General features: G+C 46.8%; 3 protein-coding genes across 5 annotated transcripts; all 3 read left to right on the top strand.

Moving 5' to 3' along the window:
• Positions 1-206: 206 nt before the first annotated feature.
• On the top strand, positions 207-10832 carry NEDD8 (NEDD8 ubiquitin like modifier). The gene is made up of 4 exons (XM_045802672.2): positions 207-362; positions 9624-9671; positions 9837-9919; positions 10469-10832. Exons 1-4 carry the CDS (start codon positions 345-347, stop codon positions 10563-10565), a joined length of 246 nt encoding a protein of 81 aa, XP_045658628.1. The 5' UTR covers positions 207-344; the 3' UTR covers positions 10566-10832.
• A 695-nt stretch (positions 10833-11527) lies between these two features.
• Positions 11528-13041, top strand: MDP1 (magnesium dependent phosphatase 1). 3 transcript variants are annotated; one of them, XM_045802668.2, is made up of 6 exons: positions 11528-11721; positions 11834-11894; positions 11964-12074; positions 12389-12496; positions 12585-12670; positions 12840-13041. In XM_045802668.2, the coding sequence occupies exons 1-6, from the start codon at positions 11685-11687 to the stop codon at positions 12929-12931; spliced, it is 495 nt and encodes a 164-aa protein (XP_045658624.2). In that variant the 5' UTR covers positions 11528-11684; the 3' UTR covers positions 12932-13041. The 3 variants fall into 3 exon arrangements, with proteins under 3 accessions (XP_045658624.2, XP_045658625.2, XP_045658627.2); XM_045802669.2 differs by having other exon boundaries at positions 12585-12680; XM_045802671.2 differs by having other exon boundaries at positions 12585-12732.
• A 376-nt stretch (positions 13042-13417) lies between these two features.
• On the top strand, positions 13418-17074 carry CHMP4A (charged multivesicular body protein 4A). Its single transcript, XM_045802667.2, has 6 exons — positions 13418-13609; positions 14801-14950; positions 15037-15214; positions 15641-15755; positions 16148-16283; positions 16726-17074. The coding sequence occupies exons 1-6, from the start codon at positions 13579-13581 to the stop codon at positions 16782-16784; spliced, it is 669 nt and encodes a 222-aa protein (XP_045658623.1). The 5' UTR covers positions 13418-13578; the 3' UTR covers positions 16785-17074.
• Positions 17075-17691: the final 617 nt, after the last annotated feature.

The raw sequence follows: 17691 nt of genomic DNA, 5'->3' as shown, positions 1-17691 counted from the left end.
AACGCGCGGCGGTGTCCCCTGGCATGATGGGAGAAGTAGTTCGGACCCCGCTTTCCAAGCCCCGGTTCGCTAGGGACTCTAAGACTCGCAGAGGCGTCATCTCCGCTGTAACTAAACCTCCGCCTTCTTTTTATTTACGACGCCACCAAAACGAAACGCGGGAGCATTCCTGAGCCTTTCGGGAACCCGGTGGAAAGAAGGTGGGGGGAGGCGGGGGGGGTGGAGCCAGGCAGTGACCCGGAAGCAGAAGTGACTCCCACAAGCGGACTGCTGGGGAGCGGCAGCGGCGACCGCAGCGGTAGAAGCAGCAAATTATCTGTGTGCAGCTCCAAACTGGGAAGAAGATGCTAATTAAAGTGAAGGTGGGAGCACCTCCAGCCTTGCCAAGACGCTGTGGTACTGGGCTGGCTGCTGTGCCTTGCGGGAGAATTGGGGATGGAAAACCACGCCTTTCCCGAGCCTGGAGGGTGCTGACAGCCTCAGGGCTCCGCGCGAGGGGTGATGGGAAGTAGGGGGCCCCAAGAGGGCTTTGAGGGCTGGGAACTGGGCCCCGCCAGACGACCCCTGGGCGTCTGCGGGTCCTGCTTTCTCGCCAGGACTGTTATGTGACCCAGAAGGAGGCCGCCTTTGTCCCGGGTCTCGCTGTACCCGAATCCCCGCGGTCGTAGAGAAGGCCGGGCAGCAGCTTGGCTCCCTTTCGGATTCTAGGAATAAGCAGTAATCTCCATTCTGCATTGCCCTCCTTACCTGCTTCTCCCAGTTGCTAATGCAGCTGCTTCCAAGCACAGCACAAAAACGTTAGCCTGGGGAACCGGGGGCCTCTCAGGAGCTAGACTGTAAACGTTGGCTGGTTGTCGCCGATGCGCGGTATCTCAGCCGGCCTTCAGGAACCAAAGCTGGGAGTGTGTTCAGTCAGCACCTGCCTTTCTGAGCCGGGCCTCCTGGACCAGCCTCACTTCCTTGACTGAGGCAGGTTAGTTATCCGTGCCCTGGTTCTTGGTACTAGCAGCGTTTCCTTCACCTCCATCTCTCCCGTGGTTCTTCACTAGTTCCCAGCCCTCATTAGTCCAATCTGCTATTGCTTCTGTCGTACCTTCGGACGGAGAGACAGAAGCTAAAAACTGACGCAGTGCAACATTAGTTTTCTTACTGCTGAGTAAGTCTGTTATTTCATCAGCCCTTTAGTGTGTTTATCCTGCTTAACAGCCATTCTTAACCTCTTCAGTCTTTCCATACCACTTCTAGCTGAGGATTGAGGCCAAAGAGCATGTTAAAAATCATGGTTTTTCAAACTTTTGAGTAGTGACTAAAAGAGTCACTAATTGTAAAATCAATTGACTGGGTCGCAAGCAACATGAAAAGAAAGAAAATAGAAATATCAGAGTATTGTTTCACGAAATTTTGGTTTTCATTTTATATGTGTATTAAACACATGTATGTGTTATTAGTACATATGTTTTTTTTAGTGTGGGTCACTGTCAAAGTCTGAGAAACACTAGAATGCTTTTGGATATGGATTCTCACATCCTCTTAGTCAAAGAAGAGGTTATTACTCTACTGTGTTCAGGGTTTTGTAAACTTTTATTTATTTAAGATTTTATTTATTTATTTATTTATTTATTTATTTGAGAGAGCGAGAGCACAAGCAGGGGGAGGGCCAGAGGGAAAGGGAGAAGCAGGCTCCCCGATGAGCAGGGAGCCCAATGCGGGCTTGATCCCAGAGTCCTGGGATCATGCATGACCTGAGCCAAAGGCCGACACTTAACCGACTGAGCCACCCAGGCGCTGGGTTTTGTCAACTTAAAACAAAATCTCAACCTACTCTAAAAAATTTTACCTCATGTGCCGTTCAAAAACTTACCATGTGTGATATGCTCTGATATTTCCAGTTCTGTTCTAAGTGGATATCATAACCCACTGATGGGTTGAGACGTCAGTTTTAAAAAAAACAACAACTGTGTTCTGGTTGGGTTTCTCAGTTTGAAAGTGCGTAAGCATCACCTGGGGATCTTGTTACGCTGATTCTCATTTGGTGGGTCTGGGATGAGACCTGAGATTCTGTATTTCTAACATGCTCCCAGATGAGGCTGATGCTGCTTCCCTGGGGACTATACTGACTAGCAAGGTTCTAGATTTTACCTCTTTGAATCCATTTTTGTTCAATATTTCTCTAAAATTGTCAGTCTCCTTTACTGAAATACTTTCCTTTGTGCCTCCGCAAAAAAGTTTCTATATCCTTCATCGTTCTCTTGTATGTAGGCTGCGTTGTTTTGTTACGTTAAATACATACGAAAGCAGTTCGCTCCTCCGTTAGTATACAAATGATAGGTTTTATTAGCAGGGTTCCTTTGTGAGTTCTTCAGCTGTCGTCTCCATGTAGCTGACTTTTTCCATATCTCTTTCTGCAGTCCTTTACAACAGAATCTCTCCTGATTTAAGTCTTCTCTTGATGCCCCATCTCCATCTTTCTAAAATTAAATGTATCATCTTCTGCCTTAGGCCGTCTTCCCAATATTCATCTCATATACTAATCCCGTCAATCTACCAAGTGTCTGGAACCCAGTTCTTTACAGTCATTGTTCGCTTTTGAACCTAATTTTTCCTTTGATAACCTCTTTTTTTGCTTGATTTTCTTTCCATTCCCATTACCCTTATTCTGGTCTAGGGTCTCATTAATTGACGTCTTTGTTTCTCTGTAATACCTCCAATCAGGTTTTCCTGCCATTTACCCCTCTAACGTTTAGAGTCTAAGCTTTAGACATGGCATACAAAATATCATAATGTACAGGTCTTTAAATTTCTTTTTTTTTTTTTTTTAAGATTTTATTTATTTGACAGAGATAGACACAGCCAGCGAGAGAGGGAACACAAGCAGGGGGAGTGGGAGAGGAAGAAGCAGGCTCATAGCGGAGGAGCCTGATGTGGGGCTCGATCCCAGAACGCTGGGATCACGCCCTGAGCCGAAGGCAGATGCTTAACCGCTGTGCCACCCAGGCGCCCCTAAATTTCTTTTCATCATAGTACTCCCTGACGCCACATCTGGCATCAAGATCTAGAACATTTCCACCCACCCTGTGAAAATTCCAAGGGTTAGTTTTGCTTGTTTTCGAATTTCATATAAATGGAGTTCTAGAATATATAATTTTGTGTCTGACTTCTTTCACTCAGCATTGTGTTTGTTGTCATATCTGTGTAGTTCCTTCTTATTACTGTGTAGTGTTACATCGGACGACTATATCACAAGTTGTTTATCCATTCTGCTGATGGAGACGTTTGGGTCGTTTACAGTTTCTGACTATTATGAAGAAGGCTTTTGTGAACATTGTTATACAAACTTTTTTTTTTTTTTTTAGATATTATTTATTTATTTGGGGGGAAATGAGCAGGGAGAGCTGCAGAGGGAGAGAGAGAAGCAGACTCCCCTCCTGAGCAGAGAGCCCGATGCGGGCTTGATTCCAGGACCCTGGGATCATGACCTGAGCCAACGGTAGACGCTTAACCCACTGAGCCACTCAGGTGCCCTATACAAATCTTTTTGTAGACATCTGTTTTCATTTCCTTTTGATAAATATCTATTAATGGAATTACTGGGTCATGTGGTAAATATATGTCAGTTTAAAACAAACTGCCAAACAGTCCTCCAAGGGGTTGTACCATTTTACATTCCCGTTTGCAATGAATACGCATTCCAGCTGCTCTGTCCAGCTTTTAGTCATGTCCATCATTTTTATTTTAGCTGTTATACTGGGTGTGAAGTGTTAATTTCATTCAGGTTTAAATCGATGTGCTTTTCACCCACCATACCACTTTGTCATCATACCCTGTGTTTGGATAGTAATATTCAATATGGCATTTCCCTTTATATTGCTTTGTTCTATTAATCGTATGTCTCATGGTTTCTCGGTTGTAAATCCTCCTTGAAAAAGATTGTTGGCAGGGGCTGGATCACTTAATTTCTTTTATATCCCCTCCAGTGCCTAAAGCAGTATGTTGGGTTTAGTCAGCTTCGTCATTGACTGGCTAAACAGCAGTGAATGTATTCCTAGGTCACAGTGACCAGATTTGGGGGAAGAAACGCTATATCAAGAATATCTTTTTAAATTGTTCAATTACTTTGAATTTTAATTGTGGACAATTTCAAACATATTCAACAGGAGAGAGAGGAATATAATGCGCCTCATATCCAGCTTCAAAACCTATCCTCTCATGGCCAATCTTAATTATATTCACCAGCTCTCCTTACCTGATGTCTGAAGAAGCAAATCCCACATAGCATAGCATACGTTATTTGTATGTATTTCAGTATTTATCTGTAAAAAAGGACTCTTATTTTTCTAACGTAATTATCACACCTAAACAATTAACAGTGACTTCTCACTATCATCAAATGTATCCCGTTCTCTCATTTGTTTCGTACAGTTGGAATGTGAGTCCAGCTAAGAGCTGTATGTTGCAGTTGGTTAATAGGGATGATAAGCATCTTTTAAAAATCTGTAATTCCCCCTTTTTCCCCTTTTCACGTTGAATAAACTAGGTTGGTTGTGCAATGGAGTCTCCCACAGTTTGGATTTTGCTGATTACATCCCCATGTTGACTTTTTGGGGGGTTTTTTGGTTTTTTTTAAAAAGATTTATTTATTTTAGAAACAGATAGCCCTCGAGAGTGGCGGGAGGGGCAGAGGGAAAGAGAGCAATCCCAAGCCTACTCCCTGCTGAGCAGGGACCTGAAGTGGGGCTCAATCTCTGACCCTGAGAACCTGACCTGAGCTGAAATCAATAGTCAGATGCGTAATGGACTGAGCCACCCAGGCGCTCCTTTTAATATATTCCCCTTTCCGCAGTATTTCCTGTTGACTGGTAATAAGATCAGATCTAGAGGCTTGATTACTCTTTTGTATGTGTTCTTGTGAGAATAATTCATAGGTGATGGTATGGTATGTAATTCTGTCAGCTAGTTTTGCTTTCTGTGATGTTAGTCATCGCCTAGATCGGTTATTTCATTGGAGGTTACAAAATGGGGATATCTAATTTTATCGTTGCTCGTTGCTTCGTATATTAGCTGGAATGCTTGAACAGTAGCTGTTAGCCACGTGAGCTATTGAACACTTGATGTGGCTAGGGAGACTGAGAAATTAAAAATTATCAGTTACCTATTTTATTTGTATTTAATTTTACTTAAATATAAAGCCTGAGACTTTATTCAGTCAGTGGAAAACTTTTAAGTATGCTTGGAACAAGTTATGTATGAAAATCTACTTTTTCAACTGTAGATTATGAAATTTAAACACAGATCAAGTATTTCAGATGAAAATTTACCACCTTAATTGAGATGTGCTATAAGTATGAAACACACACACAGGATTTTGAACATTTGGGTAGAACAAAAGAATGTAAAATATATTACTTTTTATATTGATCATACATTGAAGCGATAATATTTTGAATATATTGGGTTTAAGAATATTGAAATTAATTTCACCTTTAAAAATGTGACTGCTGGTATATTTTAAATTGTATATATGGCTTGCATCACATTTATGTCTGTGTCGGACAGTGCTGCTTTACAGAATCATTTCCTTATACTCTCATCAAGAACATTGTTTTAGGGGCGCCTGGGTGGCACAGCGGTTAAGCGTCTGCCTTCGGCTCAGGGCGTGATCCCGGCGTTCTGGGATCGAGCCCCACATCAGGCTCCTCCGCTGGGAGCCTGCTTCTTCCTCTCCCACTCCCCCTGCTTGTGTTCCCTCTCTCGCTGGCTGTCTCTATCTCTGTCGAATAAATAAATAAACTCTTTTAAAAATAAAAATAGGGGCGCCTGGGTGGCACAGCGGTTGGGCGTCTGCCTTCGGCTCAGGGCGTGATCCCGGCGTTATGGGATCGAGCCCCACGTCAGGCTCCTCCGCTGTGAGCCTGCTTCTTCCTCTCCCGCTCCCCCTGCTTGTGTTCCCTCTCTCACTGGCTGTCTCTATCTCTGTCGAATAAATAAATAAAATCTTTAAAAAAAAAAATAAAAATAAAAATAATGGTTTTCTCATTACAATGTATCCATGGTATTAAAAAAAATGAAAAATACAGAAAAGCACAAATGATATAATTAAGAGCATCCATAATCTCACAACTCGAGGTAAAAACGTTCGTGAATATATCCTTCCAAACTTTTTTGAAAGCATATAAATACACGTATGTGGTTTTTTTTTTTTTAACAAAATTGGAATTACACCATGATTCCACACATTATTTGGGGACTATATAATTTTTCCTCTGTGTTTGTGGCATGATTTCACCCTCAGTTGTTTGACATTTAGATTGTTTGTAATTTTTCCGTACCAAAAGACTATAATGACCATTGTCATAGATATATTTTTTAACATAGTCATGATTATCCCCCCAGAAGTGTTGTTACTGGGACACCACTTTGCCAGACTATTCTCTGGATATATTCATAGGCTTCTACAGTCAAAAACAAAGGACCAGTCTCAGAGTTTTAAATTTTACAAACCAGTAGTTTTTTTTTTTTTTTTTTTTGAATGACATTAGGTCCAAGCATCTTACCCTTGGGAGAGCAGTTCTCTTAGGATCCTTTTAGTTTTCTTTTTTTAAGATTTTATTTATTAGAGAGAGAGAGAGCATGAGCAGGAGGAGAGGCAGGGGGGAGAGAGAAGCAGAAGCAGACTCCTCGCTGAGCAGGGAGCCCAATGGAAGCAGGGCTCCATCGCAGGACCCTGGGACCATGACCTGAGCCGAAGGCAGACATTTAACCGACTGAGCCACCCAGGCACCCCTCATAGGGTCCTTTTTACTCTTTAAAAATTTTTTTATTAAGTCAGAGTGAATATTTGTTTATTATTACTCGTGTGATAGAGTATATTTTTACTAGAAATTTTAATAGTGCAGATAAAGGGAGAATTACCCTTGATTAAACCCTCCCCTCAATCAGTCCTACTCTCCTCAAAGATAATGACTGTTACAGGAGATATGTGTGCTTTTAATTCTTTCTTCTGTGTGTGTGTGTGTGTGTATATATATGTATATAGCTACATATGGAAAATGATACCTAATTATACATTCTTTAGATCTTCCCATGTTAGTATGTAAACTGTTGCATAATAAGTACATCATTCTGTGGATGTAACCATAGTTTAATAGTTTTATTAATAGGTAGTAGGCTGTTCCTAGTAACAGTAAGGCTGTTCTGTTTAGTAATCACATTCCTCTTGGAATATGTGCTCAAGTTTCAAGTTTTTCCTTGAAGTTAATTAATCTAGAAATGGATTATCTGCTTGAAGAATCTTTGCATTTACAGTATTAAGATAATAAAGTAAAATAATTTATGGATGACACAATTGCAGACTTTTCATTTTGTCAGGAAAGGGCTTTAAAAAACCCCACCATATATTGTTTCTGTCTTTTCATAAAAGGATATTTTCAAACGTTTTTTTATTTAATTAATTTTTAAAAGAGTTTATGTATTTATTTTAGAGAGAGCAGGGAGGGGCAGAGTCTGAGAGAGAATCTCAAGGGGACTCTGCTGAGTGCAGAGCCTGACTCGGGCCTCAACCTCACGACCCTGAGATCTTGACATGAACTGAAAGCAAGAGTCAGAAGTTTAACCGACTGAGCTGCCCAGGCACCCCTGAATATATTTAGTTATGAAAATCTCACTGTTGTCATTATTATTCCCATTTTACCATAAGTTTTCACACAGACCGGCTTGGATTGGGGTAGAATCTTGAGAATCACTGTTGTAATTTATTCTTTTGCCCCCAAACAGGTGAATCTAAAGGAGTTACTCTTGCACTTTTAAAAAATATTCTTTTTTTTTTTTTTTAAAGATTTTATTTATTTATTTGACAGAGAGAGAGACAGCCAGCGAGAGAGGGAACACAAGCAGGGGGAGTGGGAGAGGAAGAAGCAGGCTCATAGCGGAAGAGCCTGATGTGGGGCTCGATCCCATAACGCCAGGATCACGCCCTGAGCCGAAGGTAGACGCTTAACCGCTGTGCCACCCAGGCGCCCCTTAAAAAATATTCTTAGTACTGAACTGATTCTCATGGTTGAGAAATTAGGTCCTAAGTACTGTCATCACGTTGGTGTATGTGAATACTGTAAGTAGAAACCGTGTTATTTTGTGAACCCATCACAGGAGCATACCTTGGGTCCCAATACCAGACCACTGAGACTCAGGCAATCCTGAGTACAGAGCTTTTTTTTTTTTTAGGCTCAGGCTCTGGAGTCAGAGAGTCTGTGTTTGGGTCTATATTCTCCTTTTGACTTGATAGGTATGCTTTTTAACCTATCCAAGCCCCATTTTCCTCTTCTACAAAATGGTGATAGTAATAGTATATATCTCATGAATACTTACAAGGATTAAATGTATTGATGCACTCAGTGGAGTTTCCGACCGTTGGAAAGTGTTCCTTAAATGTTGGCTATGATCATGACATAATCACTGGTGTATTAAGCCTTTTCACAAATACTCATTGACTGCTTATATGTCAAACTGTGCTTTGTGCTTAGATTAGGAAGATGAATTTCTGGTTTTTAGGGAGTCAGAGTGTAAATTAGAGAGTTTGACACTTTAAGCAACTAGCAATAAGTATTAAAGTGCACTGGGGACCAGTCATCAATTGTAAGAAGTCCTTGAACATTTGGGAAAGAGTGGGGCAGGGTATGGCAATAAGGAAAACAGGAGAAACAAGGCAATGCTCTTAAATCAGACTCTGCTTGGTTTATTTGTGGTCTAGATTACTGTAGACTGGTACAGATAGAGCTTTAAGAGCAAGGATGAATGGGAGATTAGATTAGATGAAGCACAACATTTGTAAGTGTTAATTCAGTGTAAATTTTGTATGTATTACCAGCAGCCCTTAGCCTGTGGAAGAAGTCAAGACTAGAGCTGCACTTCAGTACTTATTAGCTAGAAGTCTGGAGAAAGAGAATAGAAATGTTGAAGTTTAGTGTTACTTAAAAAGCTGGGGGCGCCTGGGTGGCTTAGTCAGTGAAGTGTCTGACTTCGACTCAAGTCATGACCCCAGGATCCTGGGATCGAGCCTCACTCACATCAGGCTCCCCACTCAGCGGAGAGTCTCCTTCTCCCTCTCTCTGTCCCTCCCCCTACTTGTGTTCTCTCTCTCTCACTCTCGCTCTCAAATAAATAAATAAAATCTTTGTTAAGAGAGCTGGTCAGAGGTTCTCTCTCGTGTCCTTGAGAATTCTTTGAATTATATGAAAGTCAATTTCTAGCTTTGATACAGGAAACAAGGGCATCCTGATTCAAAGGCATACTTTCCTTAGGACATCTCTTATTGCTGTCTCACCCAAAGGAATGTCAGTATTCTCATGGATTCTAATGGGGTGGGGGTGGGAAGATGGGGGTAAAATGGCCTGTAGGATTAAGAGGGTCAAATGGTTGGTAGCATCTTGCCCTATCAAAGCTGTCTACAGCCTAGAAGTGTTTGATAAATACAGGTTTGGGTCAAAGCCTTCTGATTCTTCAAACCAGCTTTGCTGAGAATGAGCTTCTCTTGGAAGTTATAGATCCCCAGAAACCAGGACAGGGTGTTTTACCTAGAAGACAAATTGTATATTAGGCTGCAGGACTCATGAAACCCTTGCCTGTTTCAGACGCTGACCGGAAAGGAGATTGAGATTGACATTGAGCCCACAGACAAGGTAATGTATGGCCAGTACTTCATGCCTGTCTCCCTACATGGACATTTGTTTGGATATGTTGATGAACATAGCCCTTTTCATTCTCATGCTATCTGCATAGCTCTTGTTCTTTCCACTTCCATGGTTCTACCCCTTAGCAGTCCCTGACTACTTGTACCCTTAAAGGTGGAGCGAATCAAGGAGCGCGTGGAGGAGAAAGAGGGCATCCCCCCACAGCAGCAGCGGCTCATCTACAGTGGAAAACAGATGTGAGTTTGACATGAATATGAGGTGTGGTAATCTTAACGTGAGGTTGAGGGAGCAAATACTGGATCCTTTGATTTGGTGAAGACTGTGAATTCCTTCTCAGAATAAGATTTTTGCAGACATAAAATACATAGATTTACAAAAGAAACTGTATTGAGATACAATTCTCAAAATACTAAAAATAAAGTTACAATATAATATATGTGGTTTATTAATATGGTAAGATCTAATGGTAGATCTTTTTAGATCATTTAGATCATAATTTTGAAATATTTCCAAAATACTTGCAAACAGTTGTACTATGATATGAAAATATCCCATTTCTGTTGTTAACAGGTTACCCATGTTGCTAATACCACTGCGGGTTTTTTGCTTGTGTTCAAAATTAAAAGAAATATAAAATTTCAGTTAAGGGTTAGTAAAAATAAAGATGTAATTTTTTTCTCATCTGAGTTCATAGACCAGGAAAAAGACTCAAGAAACCCAGTGTAAGAATCCTGTTCTAGATGGTATTTCTAAGTAAGGTATTTTTTTGCCTTCTTTTCCTGCAGGAATGATGAGAAGACAGCAGCTGATTATAAGATCCTAGGTGGTTCAGTCCTCCACCTCGTGTTGGCTCTGAGAGGAGGAGGTGGTCTTAGGCAGTGATGGACCCTTCCTCCATTTTACCTCCTTACCCTGTCGCTCGTAATGAGGCATCGTATATCCTCTCACTCTGTGGGACGCCAGAGCCACTGCCCCCTCTCCTGGATGCCCAGTCTTGTTTGGTGGGAGACCGTGAGGACCCCAGGATGCAGGGTTCCTGGCCCAAAGGGCCCTTGCTGGCTATTGGGTTTTAGTTTGCAGTCCTGTGTGCTTCCCTCTCTTATGGCCATGTCCCTAGTTGTCAATAAAATATCTCCTGACCTCCTGGAATCTTTCTTGTATTGCACAAATGTGACTGAAATTGAAATGGACCCAGTACACACTCATTTACACCCTGAAGAAGTAAGACAACGGGAGGGAATGTGCCCTTGGGGTGGGTGATTATCAGACTCTGGGAAGGTCTACTCTAGGTGGCGCGGAGCCAGTTCTTACCAGCTCAGGAAATCTAATTATTGGCATCTCTTCCCAACGCCATAGGTGATTTCATGCTGGTAGCTTGAAATTGGCCTCAAGCGGCAAATCAGTCCCTCCCCCCAAACTGGTTATTACACATTTACCAGTATATTACTGACGTGGATGGTAGAAACCAGGACCGTGAATTCCCTCCCATTGTAGCGCTACTGGACATTTGGGCCTGGTTCAGGCAAGACCTCCGGGCTTTACGGACACTACATTGTGGCTAAAATGCTGCTCAGGGCTCTGGGTCCCGTACTTACAGAGAGGCGGATTTGGAGAAAGGCTGAGCGAGGAGTGACAGGCTGTGGATCACTTAGGTCTCAGCTGGTAAGATCAAATGAGAGCGGTGCCCCACGAAAGGGCTCCCTTCTCTGGCTTCTCTAGTCTAGACCACTCCGGCCAGGCGGGGTGGAGTGCAGGAGCAAGGGAAGAAGGTGCCTGGGAGGGGCCGCACCACTGGGGTCCCCTCGGCGGGCGCGCTGGCACTTTACTGCAGTCCTTCCCCCGCTCCACCATCAGGAGGCGCTCGTGCACGGTCTCCCGGCCGACGGCCGCAGCCGGCGCGGCGACGCTCTAGTCGCCGTTTCTCTAAGGCAGGTGGGGCGGCTTGCAGCGGCGAGGGAAGCGTCGCCTCGCCTAGGAGCGCGCAGCCGGCCGGCGCCCGCCATGGCGCGGCTCCCGAAGCTGGCGGTCTTCGATCTGGGTGAGGGACGGCCCTGGGGAGCTTCGCAGGGCGCCCTCCTTTTCCAGACCCCGGCGGCCGCTCCCCAGGCCTGCGCGCTCCGAGCCTGAGCCCTTCCTCCGTCCTCCCGCAGATTACACGCTCTGGCCGTTCTGGGTGGACACGCACGTCGACCCCCCGTTCCACCGGAGCAGGTGAGGCGGCGCTGGGGAGGCGGGCGCCGGGCGGGGCGGGCAGCCGCTGAGCCCGCTCTCGCCTCGCAGCGATGGGGCCGTCCGGGATCGGCGAGGCCAGGCCGTCCGACTGTACCCGGAGGTGCCCGACGTCCTGCAGCGCTTGCAGGACCTCAACGTGCCGGTGGCGGCCGCTTCACGGTAAGGAGAGCGTCTGGAAAATGCTGCCAGTCTCATGCTGAGAGACGCATGCAGGCGAAGGCTCGCGGAACCCCTTGGCTCTAAAAACCTCCGCGGGCCGATTTGCGTGTATTTGCATACCTTTGTCATTGTACCCTCTCCTGTGCTTTAATTTATTAAACGTTGGCTCAGCGCCGCCCGTGTCAGACGGGAAGGATAGGGAGTGGAATGAGGACCGAGGATGCAGGATGCCTACCTATCCTGGAAAAATGGTTAAATATAACTTGGCTTGCAGCTCTGGCCCTCTAGATCCCATCTGTGACACCTTTTTGCAGGACAGGGGAGATCGAAGGGGCTAACCAGCTTTTGGAGCTCTTTGACCTTGACAGATACTTTGTTCATCGGGAAATCTATCCAGGCAGCAAGGTCACCCACTTTGAAAGGTAGGCGGAGATAAGGGTAGAAGCAGGGAGACAGAGGCTGAAGGAGGCAAGAAGCCAGCGCGGCCCCTCCCTGTCCCTCCTGGCACAGGTTGCAGCAGAAGACTGGAGTTGTCTTCTCCCAGATGATCTTCTTTGATGACGAGAAGCGGAATATCGTAGACGTCTGCAAGCTGGGTACTGAGTGGTGAGATTAGCCATTTGGGGAAGGAGGAGAAAGGGTTCCTATGAGGGGTTAGGTAGGTATGTACAGGCCGGGTAGTTTGCATGACGATATTTTGGGTGACACCCAAAAAAGATGAGAAGCACAACAGACTTGATGAAATGTGCCTTCTTTTCTTTCTAGGAGTTACCTGCATTCACGTCCAGAATGGAATGAGTCTTCAAACCCTAAGTGAAGGACTAGAGACATTTGCAAAGGCCCAAGCTAGGCCCTGAGGTCCAGTCCTGTGGCTGAGCCTCACTGGAGGCATAAAACTGAAAGGAAACCAGGACGGCATTTTCAGGTGTATGTGTAAATTATTAAAGTGTGTCTGTGTGTGACAGGAGAGCTCTTCCGGCTTGTTTCTCTTCTCCCAGCGTTGTAGCCGGCCTGGGCTACCCGGCGGTGCCGAGAGCAGAGCCACTGCGGAGAGCAGAGCGCGGCATTAGACTTCATCAGGTTGGCCCAGAGAAACTTGTGGCACACCCGACTCTGACCCCCTTGTGCTCGCCGTATCCGCACCCCCGTTTCCTGAGCTCTGTCAAGGGCCTGAAGAACTGTCCCACTGGCCCCAAGCCGTGGGACGCACGACCCTGCACGCTCCCTTCCAGGAAAACAAACTCTGTTTGGGGGTGGGGGGTGCGGCGGCCTTTTTGTAGCCAAAAATGAAGCGGCCGCTTTAAGTGGAGCAAGTGGGTGGGGGGGCTGGTGGCTCGGGTCACGTGGCAGAAGCGGCCTCGTCGGCTCCAGCTGATGATGTCGCCGCGGCGCCCCGAAGAAGGATTGGCGGAGGCCGCTCTCGGGGCGCCGAGGCCGCACCCTCCCCGAGCGAGGCGGAAGTCGCGGACGCCGTGGGGCGGAGGCGGGAGCGGCCGGGGCGGCGATGAGTGGTCTCGGCAGACTCTTCGGGAGGGGTGAGCCCGGCGAGGCGCGCCGGCGGGAGGTGCGGGCTGCTGGGGGGTGCGGGGAGGCCGTGGCCCCGGGCCGCCCCGAAAGCCGCGTGCGCGGCGCCGCGAGGCCTCCTCACGTGCCAGGGGGCCCCGCCTTGTCAGGGAGCCCGGCTCCGGCTGCCCTGCGTCCCCCGCCGCGGAGGGAAGGGCTGGGGGCTGGCGGGGGCGTGAGTGCAGGGTCCCCGCTGTGCAGGCGGGGGGGGGGGGGGCGAGTTTCCGCCTGGCACCCTCTAGTCCTTTCCGAAACGCTGGTGCTTCCTTTAAGCTGGCCAGGAGGGGATCTGAGGGGCTGAGGAAAGATTGCCTACGTAAAGCTCCTGTCTGGTGGGGGAGGACCGGCAAAAACTGGCGTATCCAGTGTCGTGTAGCGACTCGGGGACGGAGGTGTTCCTGCCCTCCAGGCCCGCACAGAAGCAGCGTGGGGCGCGGAGGGGCAAACAAAGGCCAGGTCAAGAAGGGCCTTGCAGGTCTCGTTCAAGTTTTGGATTTTCTCCTGTAGGCAGTAGAGCGTGGAAGGATTCTAAGCAGGCAAGGGACATCTTTTTTTTTTTTTTTTTTTTTTTTTTTTTTTAATAACTGTTAGAAGTGCAGAAGATGAAGGGGAAAATTGAGATCAGATTTTTTTCCTCTAGCCCCTGTACTTCATTCAGTTTGATCCTGTGGAATCAGGACCTTGGGCGTCTCCTAGGACAGCAAGTGGAACAGTGATTATAAAGAGTGACCAAACTCTGGTGGGGATGTGATAATGGGGCGGCTGTGCATGTGTGAGGGCAGGGGGTGTATGGGAAGTCGGTACCTTCCCGTGTGAACCTAAAAATGCTCTGAAAAACAAAGTATTATTTAAAGGAAAAAAAAAAAGGCTTGGAAATGACTTGAAAGGCACCTTGGAATAGCAAAACAATACTGGATTTGGAAATCATACTGCCACATTTCAACTCCTCCTCAGTTCTTACTAGTTGTGATTTTAAACCAGAACAGTTTAACGTCTTTGTGCCTGTTTTCATATTTGTAAAGGGAAGATAGTACATTCGTTGTAGAGAGTCATTTGGGGATTAACAATAACGCAGTCAAGTGCCTAGCACGCACTACGCACTCAGTGACTGGTGGCGGACGTTTTTCCTTCACACAATATGGGCCTGCTTGATTGGACTCCAGGGAAGAAGGAGAAGGGGCCAACCCCTGAAGAGGCAATACAGAAGCTGAAGGAGACAGAGAAGATACTGATCAAGAAACAGGAGTTTCTGGAGCAGAAGATTCAACAGGAGCTACAAACGGCCAAGAAGCATGGGATCAAGAATAAGAGAGGTAATGGGGGAGAGGTGCCAGTAGGGCGGACCCAGGTGGGAAGCAAGGGCTTCTGGCTCTGACGTTCAGGGTGTGTGCTGGGTCAGCTGCCCTACAGGCTTTGCGGAGGAAGAAAAGATTGGAACAACAGTTGGCACAAACCGATGGGACATTGTCCACCCTGGAGTTTCAGCGTGAGGCCATTGAGAATGCCACCACCAATGCAGAAGTGCTTCGTACCATGGAGCTTGCTGCCCAAGGCATGAAGAAGGCCTACCAGGACATGTGGGTACGGGGGGAGGGGAGCAGGGGGCCCAGGCACTGGGGAAAGTAGCTTGGTATTGTACTTTGAATCCTAAAACCTCTCAGAATGTGAATTTCTAGTATAGATGCCTGTGGCAGCTAGACCCCTGTCAGCCTCCTTGCTTCCTGTAAGATCTCTTTGCTGGCTAAAGCATTATAGGGAGGAAAGAGGATTTTTCTAATTTTTAAAGACCCTTCAGAGAGGGGAGTGCAGCCTGTCCTCCCCGGGGTGGCTTCTTGCCAATTATCAGGCCAGCCTTGCCTCTGTCAATTTCCCAGGGGTCTCTTCTACCCGATCGCCATGGATTTATCAGCCTGAGGCCAGAGACAGGAGGGGCTTCATTCATGCAAGACGGGAGAACCAGAAGGGTCGTTGCCTGATTTCTTGGCTGTGTGTCTTGTTCTCAGGGACATTGACAAGGTGGATGAACTGATGGCTGACATTACAGAACAACAGGAGGTGGCCCAGCAGATCTCAGATGCCATTTCTCGGCCTGTGGGCTTCGGAGATGTTGTGGATGAGGTGACTGCGAGTGAGGGGTCAGGGATATAGGAGAAAGCGGGAGACCAGCCAGAAGGAATGCCCAAGAGAATCATGGGGCAAGTTTGGGGGAGGAAAAGGACTCCAAAAGTGGTATGTTTTTGGAAGTAGAAGTTCCCTTTCTTCATCTTTTTTTTTTTAAGATTAATTGATTGATTAATTAATTACAGCATGAGATCACGGGAGGGGAGGGGCAAAGGGAGAAAAGAGTCCTAAGCGGACTCTGTGCTGATCTCGGAGCCCGACATGGGGCTCGATCTCACAACCCTGAGATCACAATCTGAGCTGAAACCAAGAGTCGCATGCTTAACCACCTGTGCCACCCAGGCGCCCCTCGTTTCTTCCTCTTCACGGTTTTGTTGTTCCATATCCAGGATGAACTGTTGGAGGAGCTAGAGGAGCTGGAGCAAGAGGAATTGGCGCGGGACTTGTTAACTGTGGGTGACAAGGAGGAAGAACCCCCCATTGAACTGCCCAGTGTACCGTCTACACATCTGCCTGCAGGACCAGGTACTCAGGGCTGTTCTATTGTGTTCAGGACTTGAGGAGGTGGGGTAGATACAGGGAAAGATTATTCCTCTTACATCCTGCTTCAAAGGAACCAGGCAGAGAGGGCTGCTGCTACAGTTGCACAGGTTGCTGACTGCGTGAGGGCACTTGGCTGAACAGGAATGAAGACTAAAGTCCAGCTTGGGCCTCACTCAGCAAGCTGGGTACCCTGGTGTAAGGCTGCAAGTGCTGGGAGAGAGAGAGAGAGAGAAGCACATTTTCCTAATTCGTTCAGGGGTGCTCTGGGAATTAGCAGCAGTCCAGCAAGCAGAAGGACCGCACCTTTAGGTTCTTTGCTGGGGAGAGAAAATTCAGCAGACTCAGGGTTCTAGCAGGGGATTGTTGGCAGTTGCTACGGCCCTAACCCTTTTCTTTCTTTCTCTGGATGTCCTTGTCCCCGAAGCTCCCGAAGCAGATGACGATGAGGAAGCACTAAAGCAGCTGGCTGAGTGGGTATCCTGATAAGTCTCGGCTTGTTTTCCCGGTGCTGCCTTCATTGGTGTCTTTTCCTTAAGTGCCAAGTGCTAAGCTAAAGGAACACGGCCTTTTGGGGAGGTCCTGCTGAGGGTGATCGTGTGACCCTGCCTGAAAAGGGGTTGTCACCCTCCCCTCCCTGGCTCAACTCTGAAGAAGGACCTTGGTGTGAGAGGAGCCCCTGGGCTCCCTTCTCTTTGCAGTTACAGTGCCCTTGTTGCCAATAAAATCGGGCAGGTGGAACCATAGTGCTTCTGCTGCCGCGTCTGCACCTGAAACTCGTCCCTGGTCTTTGGAGCTTTGTTTCAAGCAGTGAATCACAGTGGGAGTAATGAAGGGAGTAACGAAGTACTGGAACAGAGAGCAAACGGGAGGTGACAATACCTTGACCGCCTGTGTTCTAGGTAGCTACTGGTTCGTCTTTCAAGTTGGTTTGTCTCGAGTCGCCTCGTGCTGAGGTTGAGCACAAGTTTGACTTATCTCAGAACCGTGTGCGACTGTCTCTGAGTCTTCTCGCATTGCTTTCCCCCAGTCAGGCCTCTGCCAAGACAGCCCTCTGATTTACTACTCATTCTCTTTTGCAAAGCCCATTTTCAAGGACAGGGAGGGAGGATACAGGGATAAAGGAGCCAGTAGCTTTCCTTTATTCAGAACCCACGATGAATAGGCTTGGTTTGAACTGTCATTTTGGCCTGCTTGCTTGCTTGCTTGCTTTCTTTCTTTCTTTCTCTTTCTTCTATAAAGATTTATTTATTTTGAGACAGCGTGTGTGCACAAGCAGGAGGGGCAGAGGGAGAAGGAGAATCCCAAGCTGACTCCTTGCTGAGCACAGAGCCTGATGCGGGGCTCAGTCCCACAACCCCGAGATCACAGCCCAAGCCGAAACCAAGAGTGA

Source organism: Ursus americanus, chromosome 35, assembly GCF_024610735.1.
Source record: "Ursus americanus isolate L20-20 chromosome 35, mUrsAme1.1.p, whole genome shotgun sequence".
Lineage (NCBI taxonomy): Eukaryota > Metazoa > Chordata > Mammalia > Carnivora > Ursidae > Ursus > Ursus americanus.
The sequence above is the reverse complement of the archived record's forward strand: the minus strand, read 5'-3'. Positions and strand labels throughout refer to the sequence as shown.